Source organism: Simochromis diagramma, unplaced genomic scaffold (assembly GCF_900408965.1).
Source record: "Simochromis diagramma unplaced genomic scaffold, fSimDia1.1 OVJJ01000402.1, whole genome shotgun sequence".
Taxonomy (NCBI): domain Eukaryota; kingdom Metazoa; phylum Chordata; class Actinopteri; order Cichliformes; family Cichlidae; genus Simochromis; species Simochromis diagramma.
In genome coordinates, this window is record NW_024386972.1 from 3,899,076 (window position 1) to 3,924,217 (window position 25,142).

General features: G+C 38.3%; 3 protein-coding genes across 4 annotated transcripts in view; 2 read left to right on the top strand and 1 right to left on the bottom strand.

The window, feature by feature from the left end:
• The first annotated feature begins 912 nt into the window (after positions 1 to 912).
• On the top strand, positions 913 to 4,825 carry ppa1a (inorganic pyrophosphatase 1a). Its single transcript, XM_040039238.1, has 11 exons — positions 913 to 1,547; positions 1,740 to 1,804; positions 2,144 to 2,197; positions 2,336 to 2,455; positions 2,541 to 2,627; positions 2,710 to 2,836; positions 2,945 to 3,072; positions 3,242 to 3,327; positions 3,813 to 3,882; positions 4,188 to 4,227; positions 4,308 to 4,825. Exons 1-11 carry the CDS (start codon positions 1,487 to 1,489, stop codon positions 4,334 to 4,336), a joined length of 867 nt encoding a protein of 288 aa, XP_039895172.1. The 5' UTR covers positions 913 to 1,486; the 3' UTR covers positions 4,337 to 4,825.
• Positions 4,826 to 5,602: 777 nt separating this feature from the next.
• Positions 5,603 to 12,026, top strand: sar1aa (secretion associated, Ras related GTPase 1Aa). 2 transcript variants are annotated; one of them, XM_040039104.1, is made up of 7 exons: positions 5,603 to 5,693; positions 7,076 to 7,148; positions 7,880 to 7,999; positions 8,611 to 8,676; positions 9,654 to 9,757; positions 9,863 to 9,994; positions 10,088 to 12,026. In XM_040039104.1, exons 2-7 carry the CDS (start codon positions 7,091 to 7,093, stop codon positions 10,202 to 10,204), a joined length of 597 nt encoding a protein of 198 aa, XP_039895038.1. In that variant the 5' UTR covers positions 5,603 to 5,693; positions 7,076 to 7,090; the 3' UTR covers positions 10,205 to 12,026. The 2 variants fall into 2 exon arrangements, with proteins under 2 accessions (XP_039895038.1, XP_039895039.1); XM_040039105.1 differs by lacking the exons at positions 5,603 to 5,693; positions 7,076 to 7,148 and having other exon boundaries at positions 7,939 to 7,999; positions 8,589 to 8,676.
• Positions 12,027 to 14,130: 2,104 nt separating this feature from the next.
• Positions 14,131 to 25,142, bottom strand: part of LOC120738057 (testican-2-like) — a 44,184-nt gene continuing 33,172 nt past the window's right edge. Inside the window, exons 5-11 of the mRNA XM_040039093.1 lie at positions 22,286 to 22,394; positions 21,682 to 21,796; positions 20,838 to 20,957; positions 20,516 to 20,734; positions 18,257 to 18,319; positions 17,180 to 17,317; positions 14,131 to 15,498 (exon numbers count right to left, since the gene is read on the bottom strand). Of these exons, the coding sequence (XP_039895027.1) occupies positions 15,353 to 15,498; positions 17,180 to 17,317; positions 18,257 to 18,319; positions 20,516 to 20,734; positions 20,838 to 20,957; positions 21,682 to 21,796; positions 22,286 to 22,394 (910 nt within the window). The 3' untranslated portion in view covers positions 14,131 to 15,352. The remainder of the gene's footprint in view (positions 15,499 to 17,179; positions 17,318 to 18,256; positions 18,320 to 20,515; positions 20,735 to 20,837; positions 20,958 to 21,681; positions 21,797 to 22,285; positions 22,395 to 25,142) is intronic.

Here is a 25,142-nt window from a genome sequence, read left to right on the forward strand (position 1 = left end):
GGTTCTCAGAAGAGCAATTCAAAGTATTTTACTCCTCAAGAACACTTTAAATAGCATCCCTGCTGAGTCTGGATTATTTCACCTGATGTTTGAGCGCAGAGTTTCAAGTCTGCGTGTATCATTAGAAAACCAAGAAGATCTGGTGAACGAATAATCCAAATAAACCTTTTCTAGGGTGAAAATGGGTTTGAATACACATAATTTCTGTTGGGAGAAGTCATCAGATACAGCATCTACAAGTCTGCCAAAGGAGAATGTTCTTTGGACATTTAGCCTGGTGGCAAGCTTTCAGTGCCACGTGACTTGTCTGCTTCCCAGAGTGTGACCTCGCACTCAGCTTCACGCTCCTCTTTAATTCACTGTGTTTTAATTACCGTACCTATAGGCAGAGGAGCATACTTTCTTTAGTGCTATTGTGCAGTTTGACAGGTTATATTAAGCAGTTTTTGGCACTGCACATTTTAGTTAGGTTTACAGCAGGATTTTTCATATAAATAGCTGAAAGTTAATACTTTATATATAATAAAGAACTGTACAGTTACATGATTTTAATATAGAAATTGCACGACAAAGATATAAGACTACTCCCACACATGTATATTGTGTTTTTCTTCCTTTTTTCCCATAAGGTGCTTTAATGCACTTTTACTCTGACACTGCTTTTTATTTGGATAACAATATACAAATGAAATGCATGATTTAAGTGACATAAAAAAGTTCAGCCAAAACAAAACAAGCAAATGAAAAAAAAAATTAAACTTTGGTACAAAAGATTAATATAAAAACTTAAAGGCATTCATGTAGAATAGGACTCGGTGCTCAAATGTATTACATAAGCATGCAAAAATCAAAACTAATTTAAATATTTTTTCTCAGTGTTTCCGAAAACAAGCTCATAAGTATGTTATCGAACAGTTAAAAGTGAAACTTGAGATGTAAGAAGTCACAACACTGCACACCACCTAATCCTGCCGTGTTAATTGGCTTACAGCTAACACCTGTCAGCTCCATCTGTTTTTCTGTGAAAAGAACTCTCGGGAGCCACAGCTTGTAACGGGGAACTCGAAAACAAATCACTTCGCACACAGACAAGGCAGAAACTTCACGTCTGTGCTGCAGAATGCATGTGGCAGGCACGGAGAAGTGGCAACAGAAAGGATTAGTTGCTGATTACTATTCTGAGCAACTCTGCTTCACACGGGTTACTTTTGTAAGCTACAGATGCCAGTGCTAGGTGTGATTTGAACACAGCAGCCATACAGGAACAGGCAGAAGCCAGCATGGATCTGTCACCAGGTGTTTACGCCTTTCCCACAGCAGCCCCATTGTCAAATACAGGTAGTTGTCTGGGTTCTAACCCCATAGGCTTAAGAAGTGCGCATGTCTGCTCCCCTGTCTTACATGACTGCCTGTCTGCCGGGAGCTTCTTAGTCCTGCTGAATTAGTGAACAGACCACACTTGGAGGGGTTTAAACCAACAGCAGACATGAGCTTTACCATCGAGGAGAAGGGCATGCCGAACACCCAGGAGTACAGGGTGTATTTCAGTAAGCACAGCTCTTTGAATGAACTAGTTTGACTGTTTGTGGGAAATAATTCCTTCATGGATTCTGTATAGTGTAATAGCTGCTTGCATAACATGTAGCAGTATATTACAGGAGCACTACTGTTAAGTAGATGTAAAGATCCCATATTATTTATTTGAATAGGGAGATGAAACTGTGTAATTCTTTTCATAGAAAACTCTGAGGGCAAATACATCTCTCCCTTTCACGATGTACCCATCTATGCAAATGAAGCAGAGGTGAGCATCATGTGTGGCTGTTAGTCTTTTGGGATATTAGAGAAGAACTTATATCATTGAAAACCTGCTGATTGTGCCGTATTTTGCCTTGTAGGTTAATTTATTCACATTTCTTAAATACATATGTCCTTATTTTGACTATTTAGACAAATCATTGAATAGATAACAAAAACTGTGGTAGCTGCTGGGTTTCTCTTGAAACTCCTTAGGCATATGTGCAATGATCTGTATCCTACCTTAGATAACCATTATGCCAGTCTATAAGTAGCACAATAAGCCACTAGGAGAATTCATCATCAGGTACGACAGTAACAAGGCTATGTCTCTTACCATTTTTAGAATATTTTTCATGCCATTGTTGAAGTTCCAAGGTGGACAAATGCAAAGATGGAGGTACATAACATATCTTGCAAAAATATGTATTTGTTGCTTTCTAAGATCCCTCCCATATTTGTGGTAATGTAGTGACTACAATCTAAGTCATTGCTTCTTTCTATTTTTATTTTTGTACTTAATGTCTTTGTTTCACAGATTGCCACTAAAGATCCTCTCAATCCACTGAAGCAAGACGTGAAGAAGGGCAATCTTCGTTATGTAGCAAATGTGTTTCCCCACAAAGGTTATATCTGGAATTATGGAGCTATACCGCAGGCGAGTCCCACTCAGATGATATATGTACAGCAGGAAACTAGGCCATGTCTCTGTTCAGTTAACCCCATACACTTCTCCTTAACAGACATGGGAAGACCCCAACCACAAGGACAGCGACACAGGATGCTGCGGAGACAATGATCCCATCGATATATGTGACATAGGAAATAAGGTACTGGAACAAGTCTGGCTGAAGAGACTTACTGAAATGGTGCTTTTTGCAGCTTTTTCAAAACAGTATCTTTAATCCTCAGGTGTGCTCTCGAGGAGAAGTAATCAAAGTGAAGGTTTTGGGAACTCTGGCTTTGATCGATGAGGGTGAAACAGACTGGAAGGTCATAGTGATCAATACTGAGGACCCAGAAGCTGGCAGTTTTAACAGTAGGGATAACTTAAAAATTAAAGTTGTTTATGTTGCTGGAAAATACGCGAAGACTGTGCAAGCTTTTTGGAATTAATTTTTTTTTTCATTTTCTCCATTTCATGCAGATATTGATGATGTGAGGCGACTTAAGCCCGGCTACCTAGAGGCAACTGTTGATTGGTTTAAAAGATACAAAGTACCAGATGGGAAACCTGAAAATCAGTTTGCTTTTAACGGAGAGTTCAAGGACCGGGTACAGCGTTCAGCATTTTAGTCTAGGTCTTGGTTTGACATCAGACTACACTTCTGATAGTATATTTTTAGCTATACTGAATCCGTCCCAATACATACATGATTACATTTTCAGTTTAGAGACATATAGCTGGGGATGTTTGATTTTGTATTTCTTTTGTATTCTCCAGGACTTTGCCATTGAAACAGTGAAGAGCACACATGAGTTTTGGAAGGCACTGATTTCTAAGATGACCAATGCCGGCGAGTTAAACTGGTAAACAAGTTGATTAATTTGAAAAAAAAAATTGCTTTGTGCAAATATAAAGCTCAGCAACATTATGTGACAGATACTATTAGAGGCACTTCCTGCCCTAATTTTCTCCAGCCAATGATTGTGCATTGCATAGATGATAGAGCAGGAAGACAACAGAATATAATGTACTGTGTTGTGAAAACAGCATTTGGCCCCCTTCCTGATTTGTTCGTCAAACAAACTTTAATTTGAGTCAAACCGAGGGAATGCAAAATGCATTAAACAATTTCATTTATTAACAGGAATATGCTACCCAATCTATATAAGAAACAAGGGAGTGGGCAAATACTTTTTCACTGCACTGTAGCTGCTTTGGTAATGTGTTTCTTGGAGCAAATAAAACACTAAGTAAACACTATAAATATGTGCACTTTTTGGGGGTGAGAAAGACATGCGTATAGGCAGAAAATTGCTCTTTTTAAAAAAGTCTTCCTTTCTTTGATTAGCATGAACACCAGCGTTTCAGATAGTCCGTTCTGCTGCTCTGCTGGGGATGCCGAGGCAGTAGTTAAATCTGTAAGTCCATTTTATTTTTAAATTCATGTTAGCATTCATACCTTCCTATTTGATTAGTGAAGAAACTAGAAACAGAGAAATGCTAAAGGCAGTTTCTTTCATTTCACTGCTGCTCTCTATAAGAGTAATGTTTTTGAGATCAAAAAGAAACCAGCATCTAATGGCTTCCTGTAAAACAGAAAATAGGCCCTGAGAACTTGGCAGCATTTAATTAGTCTATTAATGACATGCACATGTATTCCTCGTGAACTTTAAAGGTGATTAGTTAAGCAAATAAATATATCACCATTTAATCACGCTTACAGGCATGTGCTTTTGGAGCTGAAGAACCTATTCCAAGTTCAGGTGGGTGTTTATAGATATTTGCAGCAACTCTGTTTTGTTGCCTCATGGAACTTAAATCTTATGTTTTACTTTTTTTTCAGTTGACAAATGGTTCTACTATGACAAGTGAGAAGGTAAAGCCTGGGTGGAAACAGGAAATATGAGAAGCCTTCCCACATCCCTCCTTCCTTGATTCCTGTGGATTTGATGTGTCTTGGTTATTTCATATAACATTTACTTGCCTGGTTGTTCAACCTTCATTGGCTGATGTGGTTATTTTTTAGTCCAGATCACATGAAAGCTCTCATTATTTTTTGTCATTTAACTTTAATGCAATTTGATTTTACTTTGAAAAATAAACACTATATTAAACCATGTACCTGTGTTTATCAAAAGAATGTGACTCTAAAGTGGATAACAGCATTTGTTAAGACAGACAGAAAGAAACTTCTTTAATATTTGATAAAAGGCATATAAACCCATTTCTCTACAATCTTACATTCAATAATTCATTGGGTTATATGACAATATTGACAATTCTACTACATGATGTATGTACTGTTCCTAAGATGTAATAGCTGTTTAAGATTATAAATGACTTCCTATTAAAGCCTTTAGCTGTGAGTGAAAAGGTCTCATGCTGTTTTTTTCTGCAGCCTGCAATTAAACAGTCACTTCAATAAGAACTGAAGGCATTTACAGTGTGGTTAGAAACTATACTTGCAAATAAAGAGTGCTCCTAAACGGTCAAGTAATAGAGGCCCTAGCGCATAATGTATGTGTAACTTAAATCAGATATGGTGAAACACTAAATATAGTTTATATAATATTATAATATGGTCAAGATATTCAAAGACTACCTCTAGCTGTGTCCTGCTTTTGCTAGAACAAGTGCATATCTGAACCCGGGAGCTCTTGCACCCCAAACGAGAAGCATACCCCTTAAAAAATGAGCAATGCAACAGATATAACCTTATTGTGAAAGTCTGCAAAACGTTTTTCGTTTTTAAGCCCTGCTTTGGGTTCTTTGAACATACTCCAGGACGAAAGGCTAGAGTTTTATTGAGCTATAAATTATTCATTGAGACTGGAGCAAAGCAGACTTTACAAGCACAGTATTTATGGGTAGAGTCTTACTTGTAAAGTCTTACTTTATGAGTAAAGGAACAAGCTGCAACAGCTGCCAAATAAAGGTATAGGAGTATAAATACAATAATTTCTTCTCAGTTCAGTATAAGTATAGAACAGAACAAAGTGAAAGTACTGACAAAAACTTCTGAAATTTTAAGAATAGTAACCTTTTCACAGCGCAGGACACATTAATAGCACATTTTGCAGCATCGGTTGCGTCTGGTCGACGGGAGGGGGCACCAATGCAAGTCATGCGATAAACTCTAAAGCACGAGGAAGAAGAGCAGGCCCCTGATTGACTGTTTCCAAGGAGACCAGCGATACTACCGAGAACTGTCAGCTTGTCAGTGCTGCAGGTAAGCGAGCTAAACTCAGAGAGTACTGTCGTTTTTATTTAACAAGTCAATGGGAAACAGCCTGTTCTGGTGTTGCTGTCTCTTATGTTGGGTTTCACTCGCGGTTTTTCGTTTCTTAAACAGTGTCTTGACCCACTTGTGGTCAGATTCTAGAAAGAGCCGGGGCTAACAATGTCAATGCTAACTAGCTGACCTGGGTAATCTTTCACAAGACTTGCCGAAGCAGGAAGCTAAATACTGCGGTGTCCTTTAAAACTGCACCACTGTTTCTGCTTTCGTTTCATGGGGAAACATTAAGTCAGATCTAACAATTAGTCTTTGTAAATATTTCATTAGGTACAGATGGGTAGCATCGCCGTTAGTTGCCTTGCTACACCTGTAGGTGAAGGAGATAACAGTTTGTTATGTCACAGATATGAAAAAACCTTATCGATGCCTCATGTTATGAGCTGTAGACTCATTTCGACCAGTGCCGAAAAGGAATTAGCTGTTGTAAGTGACTTGTTAACCTATAATAATGGTTAAACATATCTCTAATGAATGATATCAAGTAATTTTGAACCAGAAAAATTCCTGTCACATGGTAGAAGCTGCAATCAGCTTTTGGCAAAGTCACTTTATATGATTTTTTTTATTTATCCAGGTAAAAATTCTAATTGACATAAAAAAGTATTTTTCAAGGACAATTTGAACAAGAGGACAGCATAAATTGCTAAAATGCTAACAAAAACAGTTGTATACGGATCTTTTAAGTGGCCAAAAAGGTCTGGATTGAGCACAGTGTAGAACACAGAATAGGTATAATAACTCAAAGTCATAAAGACACTTGCAAAATTTCTTTATTTGATATATATTTCCTTTGTAAATCCTGTTCACTACCAATATAAGCAAAGATATTAGACTTGGCAGACAATCACTTTTTGGCATGGCTCTTGCAGACATTATTACTTGCCCAATTTTAGGTATGATGACTCAGTTTGACCAGCCAAAATGGCATCTGTTAGAAAGATATGTTTCTTTGCAAATCAGAAATCCTGCAATAAATACTACTTTGCTTAAACATTGTATTGGGAGTTACTTACATAAATGTTGATGTATGTTTATAAAATTTATTTGATGCCATTATTGATTCTGTGTAGGTCAGAATCCTTATAGACTCCCTTATAACCGCTCCACTAGCATTAGTTGTACATCATTTCTCTGCTATGTGGAAACGTTGCTAAAAGAAATCGATAAGCTTGGAGTCTCCAGTCCACTGTAGATAAACAAATCAAACCCACTATGCTCTTAAGAAAATATGTAAACATTGCATCATAATGCTGGCATCTCTATGCTTTTCATATTTTAATTTGTCTAGTAAACTGCTTTGTTTCTTGTTTTAGGTGCATGCTGTCAGGATGTCATTTTTATTTGACTGGATCTACAGGGGGTTTAGTAGTATTTTACAGTTCTTAGGTGAGTACTGTGTGCTGCTCTGAAATGATGTACCCCATTCTAAGTACTCCCATCCTAAGCTTGGTGCATTTTGTTCAGGCACTGACATGTTACTATAATGATCACAGCATATGCATATATGTCTGTTCCCTAACTTCTCCTACACCAGTTAATCAATCTGGTTGAAGCTTATATAAACTGCCTATAGTAGCAAGATTTTCAACATATAGATAGCTTTGGAAATCAAATCCTTACAAACATGGGCATGCAATTCTTTAAGTGTTCCAGTCTGGGTTAAAAACTCACCACAGCACTATAATCACAAATTCAGGTCGGAAAATGGATCCTACTGTACAGCTCCATTCTCACGTAAACACGGTGGTAAAATCTTGCTTTTTACATTTGAGGCTGCTGTCAAAAATCAAGCCTCTTCTGTCAACTTTGTGCAACCTTGAAACAGTAATACATGCTTTTTTAAACATCACATTTTAATAACTATAATATACTTTTTATTTAAATTAGCCAGGCCTCCAATTGTTCGCCTCCAGCTGGTGCAAAATGTAGCCGCTCGATTTTTTTAAGATCCTTTTATTTGTTTTTAAGTCCCTTAATGGTCGTGCTCTTGTCTGAGCTGTTTCACCCACATGTCCCGTCTCATTCTCTGAGGTCAGCAGACCAGCAAACTCAGAGGTGATAGAGCTGCAGCGCAGCGTGAAGTGGAATAAAATAAGAATTCTTCTGAATCCTTTCAGGTCTTTACAAAAAGAGTGGGAAGCTAGTTTTCCTGGGCCTGGACAATGCCGGTAAAACAACGCTCCTACACATGCTGAAAGATGACAGGCTTGGGCAGCACGTTCCAACACTGCATCCAAGTAAGGGGATACTCAGAGTGCATATTACCCATGTGCTGTTTTTCCAGGTGTTGGTTTGGATTTTTCTTTATATTAGGCCACAGGTTGTGATCGCGCTGTCTTCTAAAAATACCATGCTCCTAAAACCATGTGATATTGGCCTTGTTATTGTGCTGCTTATACAGTCATTATATGGTAAATAGATAATGGCTGATTTATTTTTAAGATGCAAGTATTTCATTAAAGTGTTGATAGTGTACTGTAGTGTTCCTCAACATATACTTTATTACTTTTATACATTCTCTTATAAAGGTGTCACCTGTCATATAGACTGTCTTATGTGTTGTGTAATAGTAAAAAATTGTGTCTTTATTAGTTAAGCGATTGACACCTTTAAGCCTTATCTTTGCATAAAGTGACCCCGCCTATTACTTTATAGCTGGCAGTCTTCCCACCCTGCTGTATGTCACCATCATTGGGGCTCCTTTAATTTGTGGCCTCAAAGTTGCGATTAGTCTAACATCATCTTTTAGCAGTGCAGGTCTCTGCATGTCATTGACATTCCTCTGTCTGTGCATCTCAAATTTTCTCATGTGCGAAAACATCTCAGGTGTATTTTCTTTCACACAAAGCTTCTGAAGAGCTAACAATCGGTGGCATGACATTTACTACGTTTGATCTCGGAGGACATGTACAAGGTGAGATCTATTTCCATTTTTGCTGGCAGTGAGACGCTATTGAATTTTTGTATCTATTTTGTTTGTGTTATTTATTTATGTTATTTAGCACAGGATAGCAACAACACTACATTTCTGTGGGCTTAGAGCATCTGATTGATTCTCAAACCTTTAGCATATGTGTTCACATCGCCCCATTCATTTGGTTTTAACGTTTATTAAATACAGAAAGGAGAGGAAACGGGTTTACTAGATCACAAAATATACTTGTACTATTGTAAGTTGAAAAGTTGAAGATTAGTGACTGCTGCCTATGTTATCTTCAACGGTAGCACCTCCTGTCATCAGAAACATGTATAACCAAACTGACAGGTTGACAAATCAGTGCACATGGCTGCCACATGATGTCTCTGTAGACCCCCGTCACACTGATCTGTTGTTTTTCTTCAATTTGATATTTTTAGCGCATGCATTCACGCTTGAATCCTGAGTGATCTGATTCATTGTACACATGTCAACAGAAAATCTAAAGGCAGGATGTATTGTAATTAGAATTTGTACCAGTGCTATTAAAAATAAATATAGAGAAAACTAACCCTCTATAGTTTCATTTGAAAATCATTATCCAAATGATCTAAATCTGTTGGTAAGACAAAAACCCATATTTGATTTGTACAGTCAAATTAAAATGCTATTTCCACATCTGTCCATTGCTGTCTAATTAGACTTTAAAATTAGATAAGTAACACTGTTTATCATTGCTATTAGTGGCAAGCAGCTTAAACTTGACTTGAGGCGTAATTAGCCATATTAGCTGAAAATAGTTAATCTGTATTTGTGTGTATTTAGATGTGAGGATGTGTGAACTACCGCTTCTCTACAGGAGAAAGGACATAATTATATTTTCAAGGGTTTATAGTTAGACTGCTGCATTTCAGAGACTCATGTTGAGTTGTTGCAAAGGCAGCTAATTCACAGCCGTTTTCCCTTCTTTATAGCACGAAGAGTTTGGAAGAACTACCTGCCAGCTGTGAATGGAGTCGTCTTTCTTGTAGACTGTGCAGATCATGACAGACTCACAGAATCCAAGACTGAACTTGATGTAAGGTTAAACATTGCTGTTACAAACGGTTTCCCCCACACAGGACTGTCTTTGTGTGTTAGCAATGGATTGCTGGTTAGTTTGTCTCTCTTTTATTTTTTCTAGGCTCTCCTTGCAGATGAGACCATAGTCAATGTACCAGTGTTGGTGTTAGGTAATAAAATTGACCGCCCCGAAGCTATCAGCGAAGGAGGACTTAGAGGAGCTTTTGCACTTGATGGCCAAGTTACCGGGAAGGTAGGCATGTCTTGAGGATTCTTTCTTAATTCACAGAAATATGCAGGAGCACATATGATCGTCATTCTAATTGATCCTTGTTGTAACTGACAGGGAAATGTGTCGCTGAAGGAGCTGAATGCTCGACCCCTGGAGATTTTCATGTGCAGCGTGTTGAAAAAACAAGGCTATGGGGAAGGTTTCAGATGGTTATCACAGTATATCGACTGACAAAGAGATGAGCTTAACCAAAAAGGATGTAGAAGTTTGATCCTTAGTGAGTGTCAGCCCATCCAAATTTCAGGTCTTACTACTAAGAATATTTTAATTCCTAAATCCACGTGAACTGTCCTAAATGTGTTATTAATTTGAGAGACAATTGAGTTGCATGAAATATAAATTAGGTTGCGTTATACCAGATTACAGCCATGCATTATGCAGTAATGTAGAGATGCACGGTTCAGTGTTGCATTACTTCTGTGTTTATCTTGGAATTTAGTAGTGAGCGAGTGATGAAACAGAAGGGCTCAAGGGGATCGTGAGGGGCTAGCTAATTGCGTTAAGACGGTCTAGTTTAGATTTTTAGGTTCTTGTAGATAAATAAGAAACTACAGAAGATATTTTTTAGTTCGTTTTGTCTGTTAGTGCACAGCCTTAGCATTTAAAACATAAAGCCAAAGATGTATGCTAATGACTTGGGATTAACAGGCCCAGATGTTGGGACTTCAACAAAAAAACATCTTCAATGCTGAGTGCTGAGCCAAAATAACATAAAAATCTCATTTTTGGTCATCAAGAAAGGTGAAAAAATTGTTAAATGAAAAGATGATGGCGTACACTGAGTGAAATTAGACATCATGTTGATAAGTGTGCTGTGATTAATGTGCTGCTTGCTTTCGGCATCTTAATGAAGCTGGCTTGTTGGTTTTTGTGAAATCAACCTGTACGCGTTGAGGATCTGGGTTGAAGGCAGCTAATTTGACAGGAGGACCGACTTATTTATGGGCCGTCCAGTATAGAATTGAAAGATAAAAAAGCTGTCCTTTGCTTTATTGTATTACAAAGACTGTAAGAAAAAAACCATCCCTCATAGAATATAGGTCAGACTAGGAAAGAATATATGTATTTTTGAGTCTTTTCATCTTCGTCTTAACCAGCACCCACTAAAAGAGTGTCTCATCTCTCTGCTCAGTATTTCCTCATGGTCTTACTTGAATCAAGCATAGAAAAAAGTCCAAGTTAAAGCAGCAATATTTGAATAAGAGACTGAAAAAAGGGTTTTATTTATTTATTCATTCATTGTATCTAGAGCCTGAGATATAAATTAAATTCAATAACTACCCAGGTTCAAGTGTTGCAGGTACTTTATGACTGTCTGAAAAGATACAAGAGTGCACATGCAAACGTTTACATGCTTAACTACACAAATTAATCTAATCTTATTCAGCATACTTGACATTTAAGTTTGCTTTTGATTCATTTTTTTGTTTTTTTTTCTTAGTCGATGCATGAAAATATTTTATTGATTTTTGTTAATTAATTTTTTACAACGCACTGTATACATTTATATCCTCATTACGAGAAACATGAAGTACAAAAACAGGAAGAGAGGCATGTGATCTTTGCACCATATTTTCAGCAGCCCTTGTTTACAGTTTAGATATGTGGTTTATTAATATGTGAAGGAATATTTACAACCCAGATTAAAAGATGTGTATAAAAACAGACTTCATACAGGGAGTCTCGTTTGTTTACTAAAATGTAGCATGCGTGTTAACAAACTGCTTTTCCTTTCAACAGCGTTGTGTACCACTTACCGAACACATGTAAATTATGTATAATACTGATGTAAATGCTTGTACAGTTACTGCCCTTGAAAAAAACACTATGAAGGACTTATTTGTAACTGTATAGTACTGGATTTGATATTTTCAGCAGTTATCAGTGAATATAGGTTCATGTTAAATAACATCACCCACACAGAACGATATGAACGTTTGATCTACTTAATAAGCAGTTGACATGTAATAAAACCTGCTTTTTATAGACCAAACTGGCCCTGTCTCTTTGATTGATTCTTTTTCCACTGGTTTTCACATGCTAGTATTCCTTTTTCAGGTGGAATTGCTATAAATATGGATTTTTGGAGCCAGGATTTAACTTTTAATTTAATGCCACTGGGAAACCTGATCTTTCCAGATGGAATACAATTACAAAACAGAATTATTAATATAGTTATTACAAGAAGTAATAAACCTCCTTTCCAAACTGTAATGATTAAAAAAACATTATTTTACTAATAAAATAAGAATGGGGATAGAATCGCAAGACTCGGGACTGCTGCTACAGATGGTTCCTAAATATTCATTTTGTGTGTGTGTCTAAGTTATCAGCCAAAATGAAGCCCCAAGCTGGTAATCTTGGAGTAATTTTTGATTCAGACCTGTCATTAAATACCCCAAGCAACTCAAGCAGATGCAGTCATGGTTTTTTTTTTTTTTCAGCCGAAGCACATCACGGAAATTTTCCTTTCACTCATTGACGTGTAGCAAGGCTTTAATGCTTTTATCTCCAGGCTTAATTATGGTGATGCACCCCGTAATATCAGCAGACTGCAGCTATTTCAGAGCGCTGCCAGACTTCTAATACTCTCCAAGAGAAGTGACCACATTAACTCAATTCTTTTGGCCATTCACTGGTTGTCACTTTTCTGAGAAATTACTTTGAATTTTTTAGTCCTGGCTTTGAAATCGCTGCACGTTTGACGCTTGCATTTAGATTCGTCAGACCCTATTCACGACAAAGTGGTTTGATCCAAGGATTTTAACTGAGCAGGATTGCTAAGTAACGAAGTTCAGATCCATTCATTCCCAATTGCGTAATCCGTTTGACCTCAAACAGTGCCGTCTTAAACATTTATCATTCATTTAGCAGCCAGCTGCTGTAATTTGTTCTTCTAGCATGAGATGGCACCCAAATATCTCTGTAAATATTCCCAGGCTGCATGATGACATTGGTTTTTGTCAATGCCTTGTTAAACATGATTAAATGTACTGACAGCTTTAGCATGCCTTAGCTGTGACAACCTTCTGTGTTTCATGCACTATTTTGGGGAAAGTTGATAAGAACATAGTTCTATTCATGTTTACACAACCAGCTCATGATTTAGTATAAGCAGAAATGGCTATGTGTGGCAGGCTAAGTTTCAGGTTATTTTCTCCCAGTATAATGAGGACAGTTAATTTAGCTTTATCTTATACAGTAATTTCCCCACAGGCACCTGAGCACAGTTTTCTTTGCATGTCTTGCAGGATCATCTAAAAATACTCACAATCAAATATAGTGAAAGACAGCGTGTGACTCGGTGCCACCGTCACTACGATTCCTAAAACATCCGTCTCTAAGTGATCATTTTAATCTGTGATATACTGTGTAAGAATAAAAGTCAACATACGACTTGGCTCCATTGCCTTTATTAGTAAAGTGCTCAGCCAAGAATTAAATTCTTATTTACTAACATGCAATACTAAAAACAAACAAATGTGTGGCCTATCGATAGCAAGAATGAAGACATGGCAACAATATTTTCATAGAAAAAAAAAATACAGTGTAAATTCAAGTATACACACAGAACTTCAAGTAATGCACACTTCCTTTTAGAAACACAAAATACAGTATTTCAAGTTGCAAAGAAAACAAATATCTGTGTCACATTCTTTGACATGATTTCAGAGTCAGCAGAGGACAGCGACTAGTGGTTTCTACTGTGGGTGACGTTTGGGTCATTAAAGTACATTCTTAAGGTTTTCAATAATCCATCTGGGAATAAAGGTACTGTATATAGTTCTGTGCATCCACTTAAATAGTAAAACATGTACAATTTAAAAACTGCTTTGACCTTCACAAAAATAGTTTGAAACCATAGTGACCTGAAATCCTCTAAGCTTCTGTCACAGTTGATTCACTTGATTTATATACATAATCAGTTTGGAAATACATAACTACATTGTGCTGAGCTGCTTCGAAGGAAAAGTTTGACATTTTGGAAAGCAAACTTAAAAAGCATTAAATAGGCAAGTTGGAGATCAGAATTACTGTGAAATTGTTTAGCCATCCGAGGCAGAGGAAACAAGCTGTGGGCACAGCTGACATAGTGAACTTATTTACATAACCAATGATAGAATATTAGCGTTTATCACATTCATGACTATCTTCTGGCAAATGTAAATCCAGTATTTACTCTGCTTTAGTAACTGTGTGATTTGATCTACCAACTCCTAAGGGAAATATCTGGTCCTTTAGCTGCTAAATGCTCCACTGTTATCACCAGCTGCTACAGTAAATGTGTATATCTGCTGTTTGGTGCTGATCAGGAGGTAGTGCCTGCTTTTCAGGTGTCTCGGAGACAGAAAATGGTGTCATGAGAGTGGTGAGAAGGAACCAAAACAGATGTAGAGCTACTGGGAGAAGCAGATCTATAATTCTCTTAATGTGATCACTACTGGTCCATTTGTCAGATTGTTTCATGTCAGACAGGATCAGCTAGTGTAGCTACTTTTAAAGGTATCCTAACCCAGGCATTAGCATTTTTTAAGGTAAGTAATTATCACATTTTCATTTGTAGACAAAGTGGGAAAAAGAAAATGATGTGTCAGACTGTTTCTTCCCCTAGCGCTTTTTAAAATAAGGTTCAAACAAACTTGATATAAATGTTAACTTTTTTGGTCTTGTGATGTACTGGAGACCCCTTTAGATGGCTGGGATTGAGTCCAGCTCCCTGCTAGGCTATTAGGATGAATGTTAAATGTTTGGCTGTTTCTTTTTCTATACAGAAAGATCCATGCAACTGTCTTCCCCTGGTCGTTATTCCTGTGGTAATGAGCTTCTCATCTAACCTCTGCAAAAAAAAAACATAAATAAGCTTATTTCCCAAAATGTCAAACTGTTTGTTTAAATTCTGATCTCTAGTCATTCCAGTGGGACAACAACTCTAATACTCAAGCAACAGTTTACACAATACAAAATTACTGGTAATCTCTATATGCATAGATGGCGCTTGAACAAGATAGGAATTCTGATGGACTTCAGCTACCAATGGTGCAGTAGTCAGTGGGTCCTGGTTTTCAGGACAGCAAAACAAACCAAAAAAGCTCTGTTGCTCAAAAAACAGAGAATAGAATGAAGCAATTACACATATCTAAGACAAAAAAACAAACTGGTCATCGTTTCATCACTGGACCTGCCAAGCACTACACATCCCACCAGGACAATCCCATACCTCCCGAGCACAAACCCCATAAATTTTAGCTTTTAGGAGAGAGCCGTCTCTGTAGATTTTCAGGCCAGCACCCATGCTCTCCGTGTAGGGGTCACACAGTTCTACCAGATGTATCCTCCATCATCTGCCTCACCTTCCTCCTCTTCCTCCTCTTCTGCCTCCTCCCCGTTGTCCTCCGCCTCCTTCTCCTCCTCATCTTCCCATCCCACTCCACTTCCAAAATCTCCAGAATATCCCATCACTTCATCTGTAAAAAGTGGATCAGATCAACTTAATTTCAGAAAGAAATTAAAAAAAAACAAGAACCACACAGACACGGCAACACAAACAGGACTTATTTCCTGAAATAAGAACAATATTTTATGTCACTAAAGCTTTGATTTTTACTCTCTTGCATACACAAACACAGACAGCTGGAGACTTGATGGCCGAGTAGTCATTCCTGTTATACGTCTCTGAAGTCTGCCGCCTGGGGCATATTCACAATTGGTCCATTGTAATGTAAAGTCTCTGCGGGTAAGTCTGCATGATCACAGAAAATTGGCAAGCATGCAGACACACCAAGGACACTAAAGCTCTCCATCTGATGATGAAACATCACTCAGACCAAAGCAGAACCTAGTGGACTCATGTATATGGAAATTATATTCAATGCCTTACTGTAGGCTTAGTTAAAACCATTTTAGCTATAGTTTTAGAATCTATTAATTGCCACATAAATAACCAGTCATAAATGTTTGGAGTGCACCTGTCTATCCTATTGGCTTATTGTGTTTTACTTTAAAAGCATAACAAATAATCTGTATAATCTGGAGTAGGGGAAAGATAAAATATCATCTGTAGACATGCAAAACAAGTTTGAAAGCACATTTGCTTCTGCGTACAACACTGGAGCTACACAGAATCACCATCATTGAGCTCAGTCCTGATGATCTGGCCCAAATGCCATATTTTAGTCACTGCTTGGTCTGCCAAATAGAATGAGAGAAAATGTTGCTTCTAGTCCTCAGTTGCAGCAGAAATCACTCCACTCTTTTACTACGGCTTGATTAAGATGGTAAATAAGACTCTCCATACAATGCATATATATCATATTTTCACTCAATAAAAAGAACTGATGAAAGCACCCCCGCCTGCCAGGATTCAAATATGCTCCTACCATATTTGTTGTTAATAGATTGAATACCAGTGATACATGACCCTTATAAGATCGTGTAGTGATAAACAATTCGCCTGTCCAAAGTTTTTCATGCGTCAAGCAGAAACTGTTGTATCTTTGGTTCAGTACACATAAATCTGCATTTTCTTTATTTTTCTTATCAAACCTATCCAAGAGATTTGTTCTAATACTCTGGACAGTGTTCTGGTCCAGCCAATTGACCTGTATTTTTCTGCAGGAAGAGCTGTTTTCCATTAGTGCTGAATTGCCTGTTTTCTTGTCGGTAGCTAATTTTGTTTGGATTTTGACTTTTGATCAAACAAAACAAGCAGTACTGACTGTATCTTGGATACTATTTTTCTTCCTCTGACACAAAACTAATAATTTGGTACAGCTCTTCTGACTCTAAAATCCACAAAGGGATTGAATGAGCGAAGCAATTAATTCCTGCACTGCAGAAAATGTAAAAACTTCTCAAGTTTGCAACTGAGAGCTCAGAGCGTGTAAAAACAAATGGAAAACCATAGAAATGTAAGGAGAAAATTACAACCTGTCTAATCTTAAATATGAAAAGTGAAATTTCAAGTTTACCAATAATAAAAAAGAGATAAAATAAAAATGGCTTGAGAAATCTATTTGAATAAAGCTGATTTTCATTAGAAACTGCCTAAAATCATCTTACTTGCGATAAGTACCTAACTTTAAGGATTTAGACAAAACACGACTTCAAGAGATGGAGATTGAAAGTATTTGTTTGCCATCCTCTTACCACAGTCGGGGTTGCCATGGATTCTGGTGCCCATCATCTCTCCACCGTGCTGGTCCGCGCACCAGCACTCCCCTCGGCTCTGGTCGCACTGCACTTTCCTGTAGTAGCCGTCCTCATCGCAGCTGGGAATGTACATCCCTGCAAAGACCCACACATACAAACACGCAGCCATTTCTTGAATATTGATACCCTGAGCACACACAGATGCCTGATACTGATGCTGGAAATGAGTGCAGCAAACGAGAATGCCAGCACGCCTTAGTGAACCTGTGATAAGACCATCAGTTAGGATAGAGAGGCAGCTTTTTGGCAGAGAATGCCATGGAGACAGTGAAAACTTTCCCTGTTTGTTTTACACAAACACACATATGTTTGGTGGATACGAATTGGTGATGTGGTGTGTTTCCTTCTATTGCCAGAGTGGCATATAAAAATATAGTGACAGCCTCTGTGACAGAGCTCCACTGTTTCAGCATCCCTCAGGACACTTGTCAAACCCAAAGCAAAGCTCTCTAACAAGCTCCAACCCTCCCCACCCCAATTCTGTGAAAAAAAACAAAACAATCACAATAAGTAAGACGAGTGGGCTTCAGGGATTGGAGAACCAATCTCTAGGTCTGGAGCTGAAGAAAGAAAAGCCGCTGTGTTGTACAGTATGTTGAGCACGCAGTATGTAGAGCCTGTGTCGTGGTGTTTCTTGCTGGGCCAGACGGCCTTGCTCTGTGTCAGCCTTGCTCTCTCCCAAAGCCAAGTGCTGCCCCCTAATCCCCCCCCCCCAGCCTGATTAGGGCCTAATCCTAGCCGTGTGCTTGTGATCTCTTTAATGAGCCTTCTACAGCTTCTTGCCTGCTGCTTCCAGTGCTTTGTTACATAAGTTCACCAAGAGACTCAAAGCCAATCTGAGGGCACACACCAGCTTGATGGTACAGTTCATGGCTGAGCTGTATGTCTTTGAAAGGATCTGAGTTAAAAGAGCAACAAGATCCTGCTCAACATATGTTCCTATGCAAGCGTAGTGGTTAAAAACCTTCAAATATATATTTAACAGCACAGTATTGTAATGAAAAATGTATTTACCCGGCTTCTTTTTGGCTGCCTCCTGCACTTGGATCCGCTCCAGCTCAGCAAGGCATGGCGGCTCTGTGAGAATCAAATGAGAAAAGTGATGACAGACAATACCTAAAAGTATTCTGCCTAAACTTTATCTGAATCAATGCTCTTCATAATTACACTTTTTGTCCGTATCGATTTGCGTAAGAAGTCTTATATTTCATTCCCTTGAGGATGATCGATTGTCAAGAACTTGCCTGAAAGAACATATGGATGTAGCCCGAGAGTGACAAGAAAGCAAGCTGAACCTCAAGAACAGACAGAAATGGAAACAAAGAAGAAGAAGACACTTTGTATTGACCCCCAATCCAATAAACCTTTCTCTGTACTTCTTCACAGAGTTGCTCTTGTGTTTGCACAAAACTAGGTGCATTATTAGATCTTCTTTACTCTATTATCAAGTCACACCGCAAGGAGAAAATATATAAATGTGCTGTGCTTTTAAAAAACAGCTTAAAGAGTAATATATTGCATGCAGGTTAAACACTTGATCGATGGGTCAATCAGCCTGCAAATGAGTGTAGTCCCAGAAAAATCCTGTTGCTTAGTAAAGGTCAGATGGGGCACGTGTGGGTAGCTGAAGGTAAGGTTATGTGTGAGATAGCATCTATGAAGATCCTCAAGCTCCGAAAAATTTTCTGAGCACACCACCTCATTAATGTCAAACTCTTTTAACCCAGTTTGACCTCAAGCTGGCCAGGCAAGAAAATTAATGCATATTTACTCATATTAATAAGTGGAATTTTAACAAAAATGTCTCCGTTTTTCCACGTTAATTGAGTCTACTGTGATTACATGTTCATTAAACCTTACTGATCAGAGCGCAATGGCTCAAAACCAGTACAGACTGTTTGTGACTAAACAGAAATAGTTAAAAAAAACCTTGTCCAGCTCTATAAATAATATCTATGTGTTATTAATTACTACTGTAGTATAAAGAAGATTGTACTTTACAAACCCATATGGAAAAGATATATATAAATCTTATAAAGTTTGTATCTGTCTTGTGTGAAACTTGTATGAAAAGCATATAAGAGTGAAAACAGATATAAGATCCCTTGAAAAATTACATAAATGAAACTTGTATGTTTTGGATACTTACTAAAACAATATATGAAAGTAATGAGAAAGTGGCCACTTCCATGAGTAAATCATATAAGTTTTTACTATTTCTTTTCCATATGGGAAATAAACATAATGATGTATTCAGTAAGGCTTGAAATGATTAAGTGAGGGTTCATTCCCATGAACCCTGTAGAGAATAAAATCAGATCTTTTTACAACAACACGACTCACCCCCTGCTGGCCAATTAAAGAAAATACAGATGTCTATCTTTTAGATACAGTCTGTATTTTATGGTAGTGACCAGCAGTGAGAGATACTGACAGCTAAAGAAGGCTTTTGAGGTTAAACCAAGTGAGGAATACATTTTCTTTAACAAGGTAGAGAGACAAAACTCATTTGTGGGCAAGCTTTAGGGAGGCATGAAGAATTACCTTCAATTGGTCAAAGACAAAAACACCACATGACAAAAACAGTCCCAAATTGGACAGCAGGAGATATGCCAATCATGATGGGGAGTTTTGTTTTCTTAGATCTGTCTACAGTTTAGTGATGAATAAACAGATTCAAACACATCTTATAAACTGACAAAGTCTAAAGTGAAGAGGACCTTGTGCTTTAAAGTATGTAGATGAAGTTAGAGAACACCAGGTTAAATGTTATTGTTTTTTAAGTGCAAAAATATTCAAACTCTGGATTAAGAAAAGCTCTTTGCTTTCCCCCACTACAACATGCTAAGTGTGTCTGTTTTTAGCAGAACACTCTGTAGAGTATTTCCCAGAATAAGGTTGGCCATGAGTGTGGATGTGAGTGTGAATGGCTCTTTTCCTCTGTTGGCACAGTGATGAACTAGAAACCTGTTCACGGTGTACGCCACCTCTCGCCCAATGTCACAGATTGATGATACATTTATTTTACCACCTTCCAATATGTGGCCACATTTCAATGTGTTAATCCTTAATCCTTGACTTAGAATATCACGCTGTTTTTTAACAGATTTTGTGTATCACACTTCATAGCATTCATGAGCAGCCCGTTTCATCACTTCAGTGCATACCCAGTGTTTCCTTTGATTAACCTAGCTTTTATTTCACCCGTTTAGAGCTTTGACTCAAAATAGACTCCGCTCTCTCTGCTTCTTCAGAGAAAATCAATCCACTCACTTTCTCTCCAGAAGCAGAGGCACCACTCTGCTGTAGAGACCTTCCCATCCTTGTAGCTGTCACAGGAGTTGAAGAAGGGTCGGATGCAGACCTCATACTTGTCCAGGTTAATAGCCGCCAGCTCAGCGTGGTCAAGATACAGATCGTTGTTGGTGTCCAGCTTCGAGAACATCCAGCCGATGGAGTCCTTGCAGCTGGCCACCAGGCTCTTGTCCAGTGCTGCCGGTTATTAAAGCATTTTACTTTGATTTCTTTCTGTCTGCACAATTGAGTTGTAAGTTTGGAGGATGCAGAGAATAAAGCTGTTTGGTGAGTTTCTAACCTGAAGCGGTGCTAGCTCCAGGCTTGCCAGAGTTATTCTGCTTCGCATTTCCATGAAGGAGTTGGAACCAGTCTCTCAGACGGTCACCCAGGTCTGCCAGGTCCTGCCCAGTGCAGCTCTCTGAAGGAGGAAAAAGGAAATTCCTACATTCAAAATCCTGGCAGACACTTAACAGCAACCTGAGTCACTTTCCCTAAAGGCAAGCACAGACTCAGTACTGCTTTATAATGCCCCTACAGTGAACAGAACTAAAGGGACAGATTTTCCTCACAGTAGAGTGGTTGTTGAGCTGTACAGCTGGTTTTTCACACTGTGATTTATTTAAGTGCGTGATGTGCTAATCAAAGAAAACATTATTTCGCAATTAACTCTGTGGCCGCAAATTGCTGCTATCCAACAGAAATCCACTCTCAGTAGCTAAGCACTCACTCAAGACTACAGACGAAAAGCAGGAGTAACATTTCATTCGTTGGATCAATCGGCATTTTCACATGCCCAAGAATCTAGACAATCAATACTGTTTGGCTGCAATCATAGATAGTGTACACTCTAAATAATTAATTAGTACATGATTGAAAGACCAGTTTAACCACGAGGTTGGGGGGGAGGGGGATTTCAGCTAACAGTAATCTCTGAAATTGGTGAGTATTGATGCCAAATATTGAGCAAGCATCGGGCTGAGCTGTTCTGCGAGGCCTATCCGTAAAGAAGAATGCGTGTGTGGCCAACAGTGCATCATAACTTTCCTTTTTTGAATTATTGACTCACGAAGATTGACAGCGATGATGCTGGCTCCCAAAATTGAAATGCACAAACACGAAGGAGGTGAAGAAAAGACACTTGCCGTGCTTTGTGTCGGCATTCGTTATGGAAACGGAGGCTGTGGAGCAAGGGCAAAATCCGGAGCACATGACGCTTAGGTCTTTGCCTGTGAGGCAAGCCTGCTGCTCCAGCTTGCACTGTAAGGAGAGAAACAGACAGACAGAGCGAGAGAGGAGGATGCAGTTAAAATATTTATGGGGGTGACCGCAGGAAAAGAGATTGGTCATTCAGATGAGACACTGCACTTAGAGAAACATAGCAAAATTGAGTTGTCATTTTTTTGCTGTCTTCTCATGCAAGGTCAAAATTAAAAACTATACATGAATCAATAAAGTTTCCTGGCACTGGCCAGTATACAGTGATGCGCTCAAAGCGACGTCAGTCATTAATCACTTGGCCACATTGTGCCTTTGCACTCATCCTCCTGCTAACAGTGATGAATTGTGCTGCCCTGCTTCACCCACGTATATGTCAGTGTAGCAGGAAACAGCGATTGACTGGCCTCATCTCATTATTTAAAATGATGTCACGTCCATTTTCCATTTCTTTTCAGGATTTTTATGGTGCATGTTTTTGGTAATGAAGCAAAAATAAATAAAGCAATTATGTTGAGTGGGTGCTTTTACCTCTGAAGCGTAGTTATGTCCATCAGAGCCACACACAGGTGAGGAGGCTGCCACAGGACAAGGCTTGCAGCTGCCTTCGTGCACCTCCATCTGCCCTGACTGTTTGCCTCTGAAATCCAACGCAAAAAAATAAATATATCAGAGGTATCCGTCCATTTCTGACTCTAAGAACACAAGTTGGGAGTAGCCACAGCTCACTAACCGAGTAGTTGGAGCTAAATGTTAGCATGGCACGCTAACATTCTGAGGATCAAATTAAAGTCTTTCTAGAAATCTCACCATCTTGAAACAAATCTGAGCACTTTTTGGGGCAGATATTATAAAGCATTATCTAAATCTACTTTAATTTCATTGGTCAGGACATAAAAATGCACATACACAGAATCAGCAAGCACATCAGATAAAAGAAACGTCTTCATGTTTGTCCAAAAGTAAGGCATTAAAAAGTCTTTTCCCTCACTCTGGAAGTAGTGATCTGGGGCAATTCTCTCTTAGGTTCCAATTCTGGATTGTTTGACTGCCATGTTGCTCTTAGAAAATCTTACATGTACAGCTGAAGCTGATGCCATTACTTTCACAGCTATTCACTTTTTAGTCAATCATAAACTATCACCGAAGACTAGCAGTTTTGAGGTGAATTCCAGATGTCTGTTTAAAATCCAATATTTCTATATAGTAGCCAATACTTTTCTTTCAGACACACAAAATATAAACAGATTTTTTTTTTAAATGTGTTAAGTCTGGTTATTTATTTTCTCATTTATCCTCTACTGGACTGCTGGGACCAGCTGGTTGTTGTATTTGTGGCTTTATAACAAGAGTGCCCTCTGGTGGGCAAACTCATAACAAGGTTGAAGGGTGTTTCTTCTTCTGATTTATCGGCTGCTACAAATGCATATAAAAAAGATCAGCAAAGAGGCAGTAGTGGCCAATAAGTTAGTCAGCCTCTACTGTATGATACTTCATCTATCATATAATTACAGCTAAACTAAAAGTTAAGTAGCTTTAAACTCAAAGTATGGCTTTTTCATAGTATTTCACTGGAGGTATTTACTTTTTGAACAAAACATTTCAAGCAACTACATTTTTATCTGATTTAGGTGCTTGATGAAAATTGGAAAAGGATTGTCAGCAACCCCAGATTCCTCTTGCTCAGGTCTTATTTCTATTAAGTTTGAATGCATTTAAACTTCCTTGGACGACAGAGTCTTCACAGTGTGTGAAATGTAATGTAGCAGCAGCTGCTGCTGAATGCATTAAGTGGAATTTCTCAAAGTTGTGAGCAACACAAAACAAATTCCATTCCAGAAAGCTCAGGGGCAAACTTCTGAGATCCTTGTTAAAAGAAACAGAAATTTTCTGCATAGCTACATGTTATAAATCTGAAAGAGTAAGTGAATATGTTTTCTAATTTGGATGAATTGGCCCTATAATATTTGCCGGCTTGTACAGGTCAAACACATAGCTACAAATCTTCTGTAACAAGCTGTTTTCATTACAACTCTGTCTCATTTAATACATCCTGCAAGCTACAAAACACCACAAGGCGCTTTTGATTATAACCGCTAGAAAGTCATAATGTGCCTGATAATATTTGGATGCGCCGTTCATGAAATCCCCCTCGGTTGCTTTGCCCTCACACATTGATTGACTTCATGTTTGGCGGGCACAAGCACAGGGCCTGCTGTACGACTTCTGCGGCTGCTACTTAATGATGCTAGGACGGTTTAGTGCGGTTGCGTTCCTGCTTATTACCCATTATTCGACACAGTCTCTCTCGTCTCTGGAGTGACTCTGTAAATGAAGCACTTTATTGAAAAAGATAAATGCCTGTCGCTGCAGATAGACTTTGCAGGTAATAATAATTCACTCCATTAATTCTTTTCAGCCTCCAACTCTGCTCATTTGTTTTTCAGAGAAAGTGGAATGAATGGGTGAGAGAACAGATAAATGCTTCTCACTGTTTCTCACAGACAACTGAAGGGTCTTTGTGCAGAGGGCAACATTTGAAATCAGAATATAAACCCTACTGACGCATCACTATATTGGCAAAATTACAAAATTGTCCCTAGGACTGCTTTTGATCAAAGTATCTGGTACAAAAAAAGATTAAAAGATCTCGTTTTTCAGCTCCATAACGCAATATTACAAATACAAGTGGCTAATGTTTAACCAACTGCAGCTACGTGCTCTGTCAGTCAGATGTGCATGTAAGATAAGTCACGACTATTATTATATGTAGCATATAGCGCTCTGAAATATGTGACAAAAGTATCTCGTACTGATTTAGAAAAGGACAACACGGGTCCATTTAAAAGATCAGCTCTTGCCATTTTTTCTTTAATATATCTACTAATATCTCTAATTTCAGAGCTTCAGCGCAACCATCTTTCTCCTTTTGCTTCATATTCTGGTATTATCTCCATGGCGACTTTCATAAAGCACATTGAGGACCACATAGTGCTCACGTTGATCTGGGCCAGTGAAACTCCCCTTTCTGTTTTTGTAAAAGACATTTAAACTACACATTTAATCCTTGAGATATCTCAATATGCAATTTCAACATAATGTCTCAGTTTTTCTTCATGATAAAGAAATGCTGCTGTAGTAATTGAAATAATCTATCAGCACAACTTCAATTGTAAGAAATAAATGTGTGAAATTACTTTAAAAGTTCTCATAGCTTATTGCCTAAATAAGCCAAATATTCCATTGTAGGCAGTGTACAAGAAAAAGCAATCCCATAAATTTCTATAATCGATAGTGAAAAACTAACTTTTCCGTCATTTGTTTATCTATTCATTCTATACTGTAGTGAAATTGGCCACGGGGAAGGTCTTTATCAGTAAGAAAAGCT

Excerpts from the sequence above, each read along its gene's own strand:
- ppa1a (XM_040039238.1), top strand. The coding sequence starts at position 1,487 with ATGAGCTTTACCATCGAGGAGAAGGGCATGCCGAACACCCAGGAGTAC. Across the intron at positions 3,328-3,812 it reads AATGCCGGCGAGTTAAACTG|CATGAACACCAGCGTTTCAG; the intron begins GTAAACAAGTTG and ends TTCTTTGATTAG. Across the intron at positions 3,883-4,187 it reads CCGAGGCAGTAGTTAAATCT|GCATGTGCTTTTGGAGCTGA; the intron begins GTAAGTCCATTT and ends TCACGCTTACAG.
- sar1aa (XM_040039104.1), top strand. The coding sequence starts at position 7,091 with ATGTCATTTTTATTTGACTGGATCTACAGGGGGTTTAGTAGTATTTTA. Across the intron at positions 8,677-9,653 it reads TCTCGGAGGACATGTACAAG|CACGAAGAGTTTGGAAGAAC; the intron begins GTGAGATCTATT and ends CCTTCTTTATAG. Across the intron at positions 9,758-9,862 it reads AATCCAAGACTGAACTTGAT|GCTCTCCTTGCAGATGAGAC; the intron begins GTAAGGTTAAAC and ends TATTTTTTCTAG.